The sequence below is a fragment of the Crocuta crocuta genome, unplaced genomic scaffold, assembly GCF_008692635.1.
Source record: "Crocuta crocuta isolate KB4526 unplaced genomic scaffold, BGI_CrCroc_1.0 scaffold370, whole genome shotgun sequence".
Taxonomy (NCBI): domain Eukaryota; kingdom Metazoa; phylum Chordata; class Mammalia; order Carnivora; family Hyaenidae; genus Crocuta; species Crocuta crocuta.
The window spans coordinates 220,979-235,249 of NW_027529632.1; the positions used below are offsets into that span (position 1 = coordinate 220,979).

The window sequence follows — 14,271 nt, forward strand, 5'->3', positions numbered from 1 at the left end:
CCCCCCCCCCCCCAACAGGCCAAGGTCCCAGCAGACCCCAGAAAACAGCCACATTCGCTGGTGTCGGAACAAGGTCCTTAACGGTGAATGAAGCCTGGCGACAGGTGGCTGTTGTGATTTCCCATAATCCCTGAAACGCTGCTGCTACATAATCACCTGAACCTTATCTGGGGCGGGCTGGGACCCCGCCGTAGTCTCTGGGCACTGGCAGCAACCCGGTCTCCCGAACGCGCCTGGCGGGGCTGGCACCTGGCCATTGCTCAGTGAGACCCTGCCCCAGAGTGTCTGAGCGGGTCAAAGTCTCAGTCCCTCAGAAGTGATGGCTCAGGAAACACAGTCGTATCTGAGATAAAACTCCGGAGGGAGGTGCCACCTGGCAGGCTGACACCTTGGTCACAGAAAGTGTAGAAGCGGGGAGTGGATGGAAGCCGGAGACAAAGGAGAACTGCTTGATTGCCGGTCAGGGAAGAGCACAGAGTTCTGACACCGGACACCTGGGCGACGCCATTTTCACCGCTGCTGCGCAGGCGCCTACGCACCTACACGTGCCACAACGAGCAGCACCAGTAAACTAAGCAGCGCCATCTAGTGGAGAACGAAGCCACTACACCAAGCCCCACCCAACGGAGCCAACTGCGCTCTGCGGAAACACCGCAAATCTTTCCACCTGCTTAGTTTACTGACTGTTAAATGCTTCATGGTTTGACTTCTAGGGGAAACTGGATGTAATTTCAATCATAATGCATTCTGTTTGCCGGTCCGATTTGAAGAGCCTAAATTTAAGGCCTCCATTTGAGCAACCTCCGGCTGCACGTAGCCCCAGTCCCAGTTCCAGGAAAAGCCTCAGGTTGTTCAAGGCTAAAGCCATCCTCAGACCGCCCTCAGATCGGCTAATCAAAAAAACATTCCTACGGTCTGAGTCAAGGCTGGGAACTGCAGTTATTTTATGCAAAGTAGCCAATTTCTCACCGCTTGCCTGAACCCCACATTAGCCCTTGGAACTCACCTCATAATTGGTTATTTTCAAAGTATTCTTAAAAGTCATGATTGGGTCCCACCAAAAGTAACGAACACCTCACAGATACTGAATGGTCAAAGCTGTTACCATGGGTGCTGTACAATTGTAACTGGTGCTTATGTGATGATGCTAAAAGTACTGTAACACCCCCATCACTTACTCCTTAAAAACCCTGTTTGCTATTGTTCTTCGCTTCACCTTGCTGCCACTACACCAGTAGGCGGGTGAGCCCCTGCTCCAGCTTATAATAAAGACCCTTTTTTAAAAATGTTTTATTTATTTTTGAGATAGAGACAGCGTGAGCAGGGGAGGGTCAGAGAGAGAGAGAGGGAGACACAGAATCTGAAACAGGCTCCAGGCTCTGAGCTATTTGTCAGCACAGAGGCCAATGTGGGGCTTGAACCCATGAACCGTGAGATCATGACCTGAGCTGAAGTCGGACGTTTAACCGACTGAGCCACCCAGGTGCCACATAAAGACCCTTTTGAATTTGCATCGGTGTCGGCTCCTTGGAGGTCTCTGGGAACTCGCAAATCGGGCACAACAGATTAATTTTTTTTCTCTTTTCTTTTCTTATTCTTGAACACAAAAAGTGAAAATTCTTATTTTTATTTTCCATTTTTATAAAAAAGGTTTTTAAAACTTTTCTACTATATTTTTTACTTTTTTGTAAATTTTTTAATTTTTTAAACGTTTTTCTTTATTCTTGAGAGACAGAGAGAGACAGAGCATGAGCAGGGGAGGGTCAGAGAGAGAGGGAGTCACAGACTGAAACAGGCTCCAGGCTCCGCGCTGGCAATCAGCACAGAGCCCGATGCGGGGCTCGAACCCACGAACTGCGAGATCATGACCTAAGCGAAAGTCGGACGCCCAACCGACTAAGCCACCCAGGCACCCCGGAGCCCCTCTAAAAATTTTTAATGTTTTATTTATTTCTGGGAGAGAGAGAGAGCGTGAGTGAGCAGAGAGGGTCAAAAAGAGAGGGAGATACAGAATCTGAAGCAGACTCCAGGCTCTGAACTGTCAGCACAGAGCCCAACGTGGGGCTCGAACCCATGAACGCTGAGATCATGACCTGAGATGAAGTCGCATGCTTAACCCACTGAGCCACCCAGGCGCCCCTGTAAAATTTCTAAATCCTATTTTACTTTCATCATTTCATTTTACCCTATTTTATTGTATGCAGCTTTTTTATTTACAAATATTTTCCTTTCTTTTTCTTTTCTTTCTCTTTTTTCCTCTATTCTATCAAGCTTCTTGCAACAACCATACCAAAACCTAGGAGCTGGCATCCTCTATTTCATTTTTTTGGGTTTTTATGTTTTTATATTTCTATTTTTTATAATTTTTATTTTTTTATGTTTTATTTTATCAATTCTTTTTCTTCCTTCATAATGACAAAGTGAAGGAATTCACCCCAAAAGAAAGAACGAGAAGAAATAACAGCCAGGAATGTAATCAACACAGATACAAACAAGATGTCTGAACCAGAATTTAGAATCATGATAATAAGAATACTAGCTGGGGTTGAAAATAGACTAGAATCCCTTTCTGTGGAGATAAAAGAAGTAAAATCTAGTGAGGATGAAATTAAAAATGCTATAACTGAGCTGCAATCTCAAATGGGTGCCATGGCAGCAAGATGGATCAAATCAGAAAAGCGAATCAGCGATTAAGAGGGCAAACTTATGGAGAATAATGAAGCAGAAGAAAAAGAGGGAAACTAAGTCCAAAGAACATGACATAAGAATCAAAGAACTCAGTGACTCATTAAAAAGGAATAACTTCCTTTTTATGTTATTTATGACAGAGAGAGAGAAAAAGGGAGAGAAGGTTTATGTGAGCAAGTCATAGCGGAAAACTTTCCTAACCTGGGGAAAGACAAAGGCATCAAAATCCAGGAAGCACAGACAACTCCCATTAGATTCAACAAAAACTGGATGTGAGGGCGATCTGACTGCGACATCTGTCACCCCATTGATCGCCAGGGTTGATTCGGCGGATCTGGCTGGCTAGGCGGGTGTCCCCTTCCTCCCTCACCGCTCCATGTGCGTCCCTCCCGAAGCTGCGTGCTCAGTCGAAGAGGACGACCTTCCCCGATAGAGGAGGACCGTCCTTCGGTCAAGGGTATACGAGTAGCTGCTCCCCTGCTAGAACCTCCAAACAAGCTCTCAAGCTTCAACAAAAACCGTCCATCAATCAATAAACAAATTCACAAAATACTGGATGGAACTGGAGGGTATTATGCTAAGCAAAATAAGTGAGTCAGAGAAAGACGAATATCATATGACCTCACTCATGAGGAAGTTAAGATACAAAACAGATACATAGGGGGAGGGAAGCAAAAATAATATAAAAACAGAGCGGGCAACAAAACATAAGGGACTCTTAAATACAGAGAACAAACTGCGGGTTGCTCGGGGGTTGTGGGTGGGCAGATTGGCTTAATGGTAAGGGGCTTTCGGGAGGCCTGTGGGGCTGAGCACTCGGTGTTATACATACGGGCTGAATCACTGGATTCTACTCTTGAAATCGTTATAGCAGTATTGCTAAGTAACGTGGATGCAAATTAAAAAATAAAACAAACAAGAAAAGACAGTTTAGCTAGCTCTCAGTCTATACGCATACATCAATACAAAATTTAAATTACTATAAATTCTGGATGGTCAACTAGGTGAATATGATAAAGTGCAGACTACTTGACTTAGTCTGAAGTTTCAAGGAAACATTTCTTGAGAATATGTTTTTATGATTAGAATGATTATTATGCAGAGATTTCCTAAGTGTAGACTGTTGCAAAGAGTATTCCAGGAGTGTCTGACCAGGAGTGGTCCTGGAAAGCCACGTAAACATTCAGGAAACAGAAATGCCTGAACAGAATGAAGGATACTTCATGTGCACACACTGAACTGGAAGGATAGAACACTTTGTGAAGATGATAACTTACTGACTCATAAACCCAGTGGATGTAATTTATACATGTGAAACCACTAGGAATTAAATTCTATCTTATATAGACTGCAATGCAGTGACCTTTTTTACCTGGTAAAAATCAGTGAAAAGTTCTAGTTCCTTTTTTTAAGTGTATTTGTTCATTTTGAGAGAGAGAGAGAGAGAGAGAGAATGAGGAAGAAGCAGAGAGAGAATCCCAAGCAAGCTCCGCATCGTCAGCCCAGAGCCCAATATGGGGATCAACCTCATGAACCATGAGATCATGACCCATGCCAAAGGTGGATGCTTAACTGACTGAGCCACCTAGGCACCCCATATAGTTCTTTTTCTAAGAATAAAACTTTTAAGTCAGTTTAATTGGTTCAAAAAGTCAAATTTATATGGATATATGAACTTTTAAAAATACATAATTTGTAAACATCTACAAACATTAAACAATGTTACAAACACTTGATATTACACAAAAGCTCAGAGAGTTTCCTGTTTCTTATCTGGTGACCTAAGGTTCAAGGTTATTATTCAAAATCACAATTTAGAATTTTTTTTGGAAAAACTGCTTTGAGGATGGTTATGTTTAGCAATATAAAGAGCCAACCCTTGTTAAAACATTAGAAGATTAATATTTATCTTTCCTTTATGCTACCTTTGGACAATAATTTTCTCTTATATTTTCAAGTATCCTTTGTGAAAATTTCAAAACATTTTCAGTTATTTTGTTTTTTAAACAATAAAGTTTCATTACTCTTGAAATATTTAAGTCAGGTCTATTGGACTCTTTCCAACCATTTTTTTGCATCTCTTGGCTCAATCAAAAGATCGACTGATTGCTGGAGAATGTGTGCACAGGAGAAAAATAAATGATTTAGCAAACTTTTCTTTTCCCACCTGGGATTTGGGAAGTCTTTGACAATGCCACAGATTTTAACACAACCAGGTTGAATGTCTATTTTCCAGGCATGTCTCTCCTCCACAAGGAAGTCACAAACTCAGGGCACATGAAGGCACTTCTGCCAACTCAGAACACTGTGGAGGAAAGGAAATGAAAGGAAAGAAGGGCTAAGAATAGAACAAAGAGGGACAGGGTTTAGGAGGTTTCACCAGTGAGGAAGTTTTAAGTTTATCGTAAATTACTTGATGTCAGAGTTCCTAAGTGGACCCTGCAGTACTGTTTATCTGCAGGAAAAAAAAGGAAATATAGTTCTGATTAACTAATGACCTTCTTTCTATACTTGATATGGAGAGGCTCCAAAGTGGGTTAGACTCAAACTTCCCTCCCTGAGAGATGTTTAGATATGGGTATCTTAGGCAGAACCATCAATTGCTATAATGTCAATAACCTACAATGGGAAATTGAATGCAACAAGTAAACTTAACACTATAATTAATAAATCCTTGTAAAATCACACAGTCAAAATGATTTCAAATCAATTTACAACACAGTAATTTAAGGAAGACGTCCAAAGAGCTGTGGAAATAGATGAAGACCAGCCAAATGAGAACACTCAAAGGCCGTTTATTCAGACTTTGCTGCAACAAAGTTGCCAGACACCATCACTCACCTTTTGGCAGATTCTCAAAGGCTGGCAGAGGAGTGGTAAAGCCTCACGGTTTAAAAAGATAAGACTTTGGGGCACCTGGGTGGCTTAGTCGGTTAAGCGTCCGACTTTTGCTTGGGTCATGATCTTGCGGTTCGTGGGTTCGAGCCCCGCGTTGGGCTCTGTGCTGACTGCCAGCTCAGAGCCTGGAGCCTATTTCAGAGTCTGTGTCTCCCTCTCTCTCTGACCCTCCCCTGCTCACGCTCGCTCTCTCTCTCTCTCTCCTAGAAATAAATAAAAAAAATATTAAAAAAAAAAAAGATAAGACTTCAGGTATGCCCCAAATGGGAAGCTGTTGGTGGCCTAAGTAGAAGAGCATTCTACAGGATTGGTTAGGGTTACATATTTGGCCTTGGTATTATGATGCAAGCAAGGACAAAAATTAAGAATTCTGTCCATTTTTAATCACTTCCCGGCTCTTTGGTGCCATTGTTACTGGGGGTCATCCTTTGGCTTCCTAGATTGTTGCTAGATACAGTGGGTATGACTTCCTACATGTTTCCCTTCTAGATAGCAGGAAACTTGGGCTGGTTATAAAGGTAATGGGTTGGTTTCCTGTGCTGGTTACCAAAGACTGTGGGTCTGAGTTCTATTTTTCTATGTGGCCTGACCATTGTGTTTCTATATTCTCTCAGTTCCACTCTGGTCTTTCTCTCACTTCCAAGAAGTTGACCACCTTAGGGAAAACACAAGATTCAAACTGTCACTGCTTAAAGAGTGTTCATCTTCATAGTAGTTCTGTAAGATTGGCTTGAATTGTGTCATCATGGTGTTCATGTGGTAATAGTACAGCTGCAGAGAAGCATTTAAGACTCTGGACAAAATGCAACAGACCCGCATCATGACCACTATGACAAAACAAGCACAATGAATCGTCCCTCATCTGCTTCATAGACCCAAGTACAAGTTTCATAGACCCAAGTACAAGGAAATAGTAGCGCTGGCACAGATTCCACTATGACTAACCAACAATAAATCTAGAGCAACGAGACTGTCATCACTACTTACAACAGTTGTGTACTACATCTAGGGCAGTGGTGGTGTCATTTAAAACTTCTGCCAAGGCTAGTGATAGGCTCATTACAATCTTTTCTATTTGTATGGTTCCCATTGATGGGAACACTACTCATATAGTTTACATAAACAATGAGTCAGTAACTCTCCCAGTTAGAATGCCCGAGTAACAGAAGTGATCTCATTTTGGAAATCACACCTGAGTTGGATTTCCAACCTTGGTGATTTATAGAACTAGGGTCTCTCATGTATGGACAAGTCTTAAGATACTATTCCTAAAGTGCATGAGGTGTTAGACTGAACCCTGTGTGTTCTGGCCACAAAGGAAGTGGTATCTGTCAGGGGCACATAGACATCTGGAAACAAAGGAGTTCTTCCTGACATGAGGTCAAAACCGAGGGCTTACATGACTGGATTACATACTTGGATCTCTATCAGTCTCTTCCACGTAGTAGGTATTGGGCACATTGCCCTATGAAGAGTATTGAAATCAAACTTAGAATCACCTGGTGTCTGATTAATAGATTGAAATAATTCGTTCTTTTTCTGGGAGAGAGGGACACTAGCAATGTCACATATTGATTTGTGTAAGGTCAATGTCTACATGGGTGCAAGCAGAAGTGCCATCTGCTGTAATTCCCTATGGTCTCATTTGATGAGACCTGAATGGCCCAGAGGTTTTATCATGTTGGGCTGGTGATGAATGCCAAATCCAGCAGTAAAAAGAATGAGGGCAGTAGCTACTTTTAGGGATAATCTATTAATGGTGCTAGAATAAGTATGTTCTGGCCTAACCTAACACTTATAATAGGAAGGAAGAAATTTGTAAAAGGGCCATTAGTGGTGATGACAAATGGGGTCTATAGAAAATGAGGGTGGGACAATTATAGGCAAGCAGATTAAAAAACACAAAACAGGAATTTGACAGACATCTTGCTCTGAGGTCTTGAATGGAAGATGTCATTTGTTTGTTCCGGAGGTCTTGGGTAACCTGTCTGCTTCTGAAGATGAGCTTAAAATCCTCAGTTTGAGGTGGCAGATTGGAGTAGCCTTCTAGTTGTGTGGAATTCTGGATTTCTTCTTTAGATGTGAAAATTGAACCAGAGTGACCCCCTGGAGTTTCACTGCTCTATTTTTTTTTTTTTTTTAATTTGGGAGAGAAAGAACATGCATGTGTGTATGTAGGAGAAGGGAGGAAAGAGAGGGAGAAAATCTCAAGTAGGCTCTATGCTGTCAGTACGGAGCCTGATGTGGGGCTCAAACCCATAAACTGTGAGATCGTGACCTGAGCTGAAACCAAGAGTCAGATGCTTAATGGACTGAGCTGTCCAATTACCCCTAACTGCTCTATTTGTTGCTAACAGCACCTGATAGGCTCCTTCCAATGAGATTCAAAAACAGTTATTCTCTGAGATCTATTCCAATAGATGGAATCTATTAGTTGAAGATCATGAAAAAGCTGTTTAAAACATGTTTTCAGAAGGTGGCCTTACTGAATTGGTGATAAGACTGGATATAGTACATGAGTGTGTCCCTGGTAATATTTTGCCATGTCTGCAAATAAGAGAGCAGCAACCAGTACTGAAAGTGAAACCCCTAGACACATGGGTCTTCTAGTTAGTAATTCATAGGGAGATAACGGAGTGAGCCCTTATGGCCATAAGGGCTACGGGGAATACCACTGACCAAGGGAGCTCAAAGGTTCTGAAAGTTTTGTTGATGTTAACAATGCCAGTCGTCCTTTATCTGTTCCAGAATATTGGGAGTGATGAAGACAGTGTTGTTTCTGAGTCAGGGCTGATGCCTTACAGAGTTCTTTTACGATGGTTCCTGTAAAGTGTGTGACATGATCATCTGATGTAGATGTAAACAGTGGGATGACCCAGGGTTGGAAACAAAATCTAAAAGCTTTTCAGCAAAGAAATGCTTTAACCCACCCTGCAAATAGACATAGAATAACTAAAACATATTCAAGTCTCATGCAGGGTAGACGCTGGCTAAAATCCATTTGAAGGTGTTCAAAGGGCCCTTGAAGTATGGCTACACTTATCTAGGACCCCATAGTGATCTGTGCATGTCCAAGCCATACAGTCCCTATTTGTCCCCCTCACTGGCTTCAGACTGTCTAGTAGGGGTCAGAGCTTTACGAAGAGCCTGGTGGGAACCTTAATCACTCCTTCACCTTAACCTCAGCCCCTGCAAGGCCCCTCAGGTATAAATAGCCCAAGCTTCTCCGCCACTGGTCCTTTGCCCCCCTCTCCAAAGGCACTGATGCCCCTGCTCCCCATCCCCTAGGACAATCATGACTTTTAAAAGATTCTCCATCTGAGCCCCTTCCCTAGGCCATGAGTTCTTTACATCCTCAAACAGCTCCTGAGGCAGGTGTGCTCACTATCCCCATTTTACACAGCTGGAAACTGAACCTAGGGGGAGGCTGGACACCAAAGTTTCTCTTTGTGACCTCCAGTGAAAGCTGGGGATGGAGGAATCGATTCCCAGCCCATGGCACAGCGTCTCAGGAAGTCTGACCCACCGCACTCTCCTTGCTTCCTGGCCTAGCTCCACCCCAAGCACACCCTGCCCTCTGGTTCCAACTACCCTAAGGATCCTACTCTGCTTCTCCCTCCGTCCCTAGGGCACAGACCCGCAGACCCTTTCCTTCAGAGAAGCGGATGGACCCCATGAGTTTGCTAAAGCCGGCATAACACATTACTTCAGACTGGGTGGCTTAAATAATAGAAATGTTATTTTCTTACAAATTTGGAGCCTAGATATCGGAGATCAAGGTGTCAGCAGCACTGATTTCTCCTGAGACCTCTCTCCTTAGGCTTGGAGGTGGTATTTCCTCCCTGTGTCTTCACATGATCTTCCCTCTGTGTGTCTATGTCCTAATTACACCAGTCTTAATGACACCATCACACTGGACTAGTGCCCACAGTATTGCCTTTATTTTACCTTTTCTAAAAGCTCGATTTCCAAATACAATGACATTCTGAGGTACTGGAGGTTAGGACTTCAACATGAATTTGGGAGCGTACAATCCAGCCTATAACTAATGCATCTTTTTCATAGGGAACTAACACTAAGGAGTTCTCCTGAGGATGACCACATTTAACAGCCCCAAAATCACAGCCCTATAACTCACACGTTGCATTCTGAGGTATTAACACAAGAGAAATGAAACATAATGTATAAAGAATCATAACGGTAAGAATCAAACAAAGGTGTATAACAACTGTTAAAGCCAAAAACTGGAAACTCAAATATCTGAAACAGATGAATGAATAAACAAACAGTGGTTTATCCACTGAACATTACATTTCTTGGCAGCCTTAAAAGAAAAAAACTAATTACATAGACCCATTGACAAATCTCAAAATAAATATACCAAATGAGGACATCCGGAGGAAAAAATTAAACATTTTATTATCAATCATATAAAATACAGAAAACACAAATGAATCTTTTGTAAAAGAAAGTAAATCAGTGTTTGCCTGGAGGAGAGAGAGATAATTAAAGGGCATAAGTGAATATGGGGCGATGCATTCGTACAATGTTATGACTGTGATGATGGTTTCATGGGTTTATAAGAGGATCAAAACTTAGCAAATGGTACACTTTAAATATGGACAATTGTTTATTAACCATACCTAAAAGGCTTTAACAGTATAATAAAAAAAAAGTATCTTTCTGTTTTCAGAAAAAGTTTGGCCAACTTATATCGACCCCATCATATCCCTTGTAATGCCCTGGGATCAGCACCTTGCCTCAGTGGCAGCAATTACAGGTAAGCGATTCTACGTGAGTGAGTGGGATTGCAGGCTGGGTACCAAAGCCCACACTGCTGGACTGAGATCTTCCTTCTTTCTATCGTTTTCCTTCCTGTGCAGCAATGGTCTTAAGGTGAACAATGCAGAGAAACTACAGGAATCCGTAAAACCATTAGATTATTTTCTGCCAAGGCCCTCATCTACACAAGACTCACAGTTCAGGAGGATCTGAAAATTTCTTTTTTTTTTTTTTTAAAGTTTACTTATCTATGTTGAGAGAGTGTGGGGGACGGGCAGAGAGAGGAGAGAGAGTCTCAAACAGGCTCTGCACCAGCAATGTGAAACCCAATGAGGGGCTCAAACCCACGAACCATGAGATCATGACTTGAGTGGAAACCAAAAGTCAGACACTTAACTGAATGAGCCATCCAGGTGCCACTAGGAAGATTTGAGAGTTTCTGTTCTTATTCATCCTTTACAGCCTTACTAACTAGAACAATGGTAGGCACCCTTTTCTTTTCTTTTCCTTCCTTCCTCTCTCCTCCCCCCCCCTTTTTTTTTTAGAGAGAGAGAGAGAAAAAGAAAGAGAAAAAGAGAGAATCCCAAGCAGGCTTCCTGCTGTCAACACAGAGCCTGACATGGGGCTCGATCTCATGAACCATGAAATCATGACCTGAGCCAAAATCAAGAGTCAGACGCTTAACAGACTGAGCCACTCAGGCACCCCTGGAACAATGACGAGAGCCCTTTTAAAAGAGGCTCATTCCAACCAGATGCTGCAGTCTCTTGTCCTCTTTATTTGCCCACTGTTTGTATACAATTATGATTCCCCCATAATCTTTCAGCCTGTGACACTACCACACAGAATTCTGGACATCAGCGTACATCACTCGTTTCCAGGACCTGGGAACATAATTCCTGCACCAGTGCTGAGCACAATGCAATATCCCCTGCAGAGGGAAAAATTTTATGTTGTTCCCAGAAGTACCAGAGGTTGTCACAACTGCCCCCTCTTCAGGATGAGGTCTGACACCACAAAATGTCCTGGTATCCAGGCTACAATTTAGCCATAAAACCCTACATAATTTCCTTAGAGGCCTTGGGCAGCAATGCAAACAAGACCCAAACTAGAAAGAGAGCTACCATCATTCCAACCCCCCTGAAGCACATAAAGACTGGGGTGCCCACAACAGCTGGTTCTCCTGTCATTCCATTGTTCTGAAACCACCCCATAAAAGTGAATCTAACCCTCAAGATACAGGTGAGTTAAACAGTAAGGCCTTTGTTATAGCACAGACCAGAACAATGGAGGCAGGCTGTTCCTGGGTTGGTGACTTAGAGGCTAGAAATTCCACAGGAGTCCCCAGACCAACGACATCCTTAAAAAAGGCGACTTGAAAAGTCAGATGGAGCCCTCTGGGCCACAACTGGGTCATCAGAGAGAAAGGAATGAATACTATGGCTTCTCACACATTTACCACGAAGGGAAAACACTAAGGTCTACTTCCCTGGACACATCAGGATGCAGAAATGATACACGTGTGGCACCTGTCACATGGTAGAGGTGAATGGCTGCTGCTACAGAATTATTACTGTTAGTAATAAAAACGTGCTATGGGCCCACGCTGAAACATGCCACGCAGCTGCCACATACCTGCCACTTATTCTGTTGCCTGGATGCACGAGGCTCAATTAAGGCAAGTGGCACCCTCAAAAGAGATCTCCTCGAGTGTTGTTATACTGAACAAGGAAATACATCTGCTACACAACTAGGTTGTTTTTCCCATGTGAATTTTGTGGTAATCAATGAGGTAAGGCCTTTGGCTAATGGCTTTCTCATTCAAGACACTCATAAGGCCCAATCCAGTATGAACTCTCTGGTGTCGAGTGAGGCCGGAGCTTTTACTAAAGGATTTCTCACACTGGTTGCACATATATGGCCTTTCTCCAGTGTGAACTCTCCGATGGTCACTGAAGTTGGAGCTTCGCCTAAAGGACTTCCCACATTCACGGCACTCATATGGCCTTTCTCCAGTGTGAACTCTCTGGTGTTTAAGGAGTGCAGAGCTTTGGCTAAAAGATTTCCCACATTTGCTGCACTCATAAGGCCTTTCTCCAGTGTGCACTCTCAGATGTAGAACAAGGCTGCAATTTTGGCTAAAAGATTTCCTACATTCACTGCACTCATAAGGCCTTGATCCAGTGTGGACTTTCTGGTGTTTTAAGAGACTGGAATTGTAGGTAAAGGATTTCCCACATTCACTGCACTCATAGGGCCTTTCTCCAGTGTGAACAGTATGGTGATGCAGGAGTGCAGCGCTTTGGTTAAAAGACTTCCCACATTCACTGCACTCATAAGGCTTTTCTCCAGTGTGAATTCTCCGATGCTGAATGAGGTTGGATCTTTGACTAAAGAATTTGCCACATTCTCCACACTCAAAAGGCCTTTCTCCAGTGTGAACTTTCTGATGATTATTGAGACTGTAGCTTTGGCTAAAAGATTGCCTGCATTCACTGCACATGTAACATCTTTCCCCAGGGAGGACCCTATGGTGATGAACAAACGTGTGTTGGTGGCTGAAAGCTTCTGTGCAGTCTCCCCAGTGGTGGTGAGTTTTTCCCTTACGGGAGTTGGTCCCGCACTCAGTTCCACTGTTTGACTTCTCCCCAGTGTGCGCGGCCTGCTGCTGGAGGAATCCCGAGCTGACCAGGAAGTCGTTCTCCATCTCCCCACAGACGAAGGGCTTCCCTGACACACGCAATCTACAGCTCTTCCCCACTGACGCTCCACTCACGGTGCTTCTGGCGGGCTTGTGTCCAGTGTGCTCCTTCTGGTGCTGATGAAGATTTCCACTGAAATACACTCTTTTCCCGTGTGTCCCCCCAGTGTGCAGTTTCTCATCGAACTGGGTTTCCTGGTGCCCAGCCAACTGGAAACTGTCTTTCAAGACTGGAGCACACACCTGACAGGGGCTGACCTTCTGGGGAGAAAGACTTGCCTTGGATGTCCTGACAGGTGACACTCCTTCTACAGAAACATTCTGCTCAGATGCCTCGTCATCCTCTGCTCCATGCTGACAACCTGAAAGCAGGAAATGCTGGTGAAGTGCACAGTGACGTCCATGGGAAGGCGGCCGCTACACAAGTGTGTGTCTAACAAACCCAGACATGAGTCCATGAGATTGTATATAGGACAAGGGGTTTCAAGTTCAGGCTGCGGATGAGGCCCCTTAGCAGTACCGGGCCACTAATGATCACAAAATGGGGGTGGGGGCCTCATGAGGTGAGATAAACAACACTGAAGAGAGGCAAGGTCTACAAATAANTTTGGTTAAAAGATTTCCCGCATTCACTGCACTCATAAGGCCTTTCTCCAGTATGAACTCTCCGATGTTGAAAGAGGTTGGAGCTTTGGCTAAAGGATTTTCCACATTCCCCACATGCATAAGGCCTTTCTCCGGTGTGAACTCTCTGGTGTTTAATGAGGCTGGAGTTATGGCTAAAAGATTTCCCACACTCACTGCACACGTAACATCTTTCCCCAGGGAGGACCCTATGGTGATGAACAAACGTGTGTTGGTGGCTGAAAGCTTCTGTGCAGTCTCCCCAGTGGTGGTGAGTTTTTCCCTTACGGGAGTTGGTCCCGCACTCAGTTCCACTGTTTGACTTCTCTCCAGTGTNTCCCCCGCTCATGCTCTGTCTCGGTCTCAAAAATAAAAAAAATAAACTATAAAAAAAAAGATGGCAATCCATTCCCTACACATCTACTACCCATCTACTACCCTACTACTACATCCCTACCCATCTTCCTCCCCAGCATCCAACACAGAAGAGAAACCAGGCCCTCGAAACTGGTGCCACTGTCTCCTCACGGGCACTGGCCATCAGCAGATGAGGATAAAAAAGTATCAAACAAGGGTCT

The 14,271-nt window shown here is 43.6% G+C and overlaps 1 protein-coding gene across 1 annotated transcript; it reads right to left on the reverse strand.

Annotated features, from left to right (window-relative positions):
- Positions 1 to 12,118: 12,118 nt before the first annotated feature.
- Positions 12,119 to 14,042, reverse strand: LOC144230068 (uncharacterized). The gene is made up of 2 exons (XM_077762278.1): positions 13,703 to 14,042; positions 12,119 to 13,431 (listed from the first exon to the last, which is right to left on the reverse strand). The coding sequence occupies exons 1-2, from the start codon at positions 14,040 to 14,042 to the stop codon at positions 12,119 to 12,121; spliced, it is 1,653 nt and encodes a 550-aa protein (XP_077618404.1).
- Positions 14,043 to 14,271: the final 229 nt, after the last annotated feature.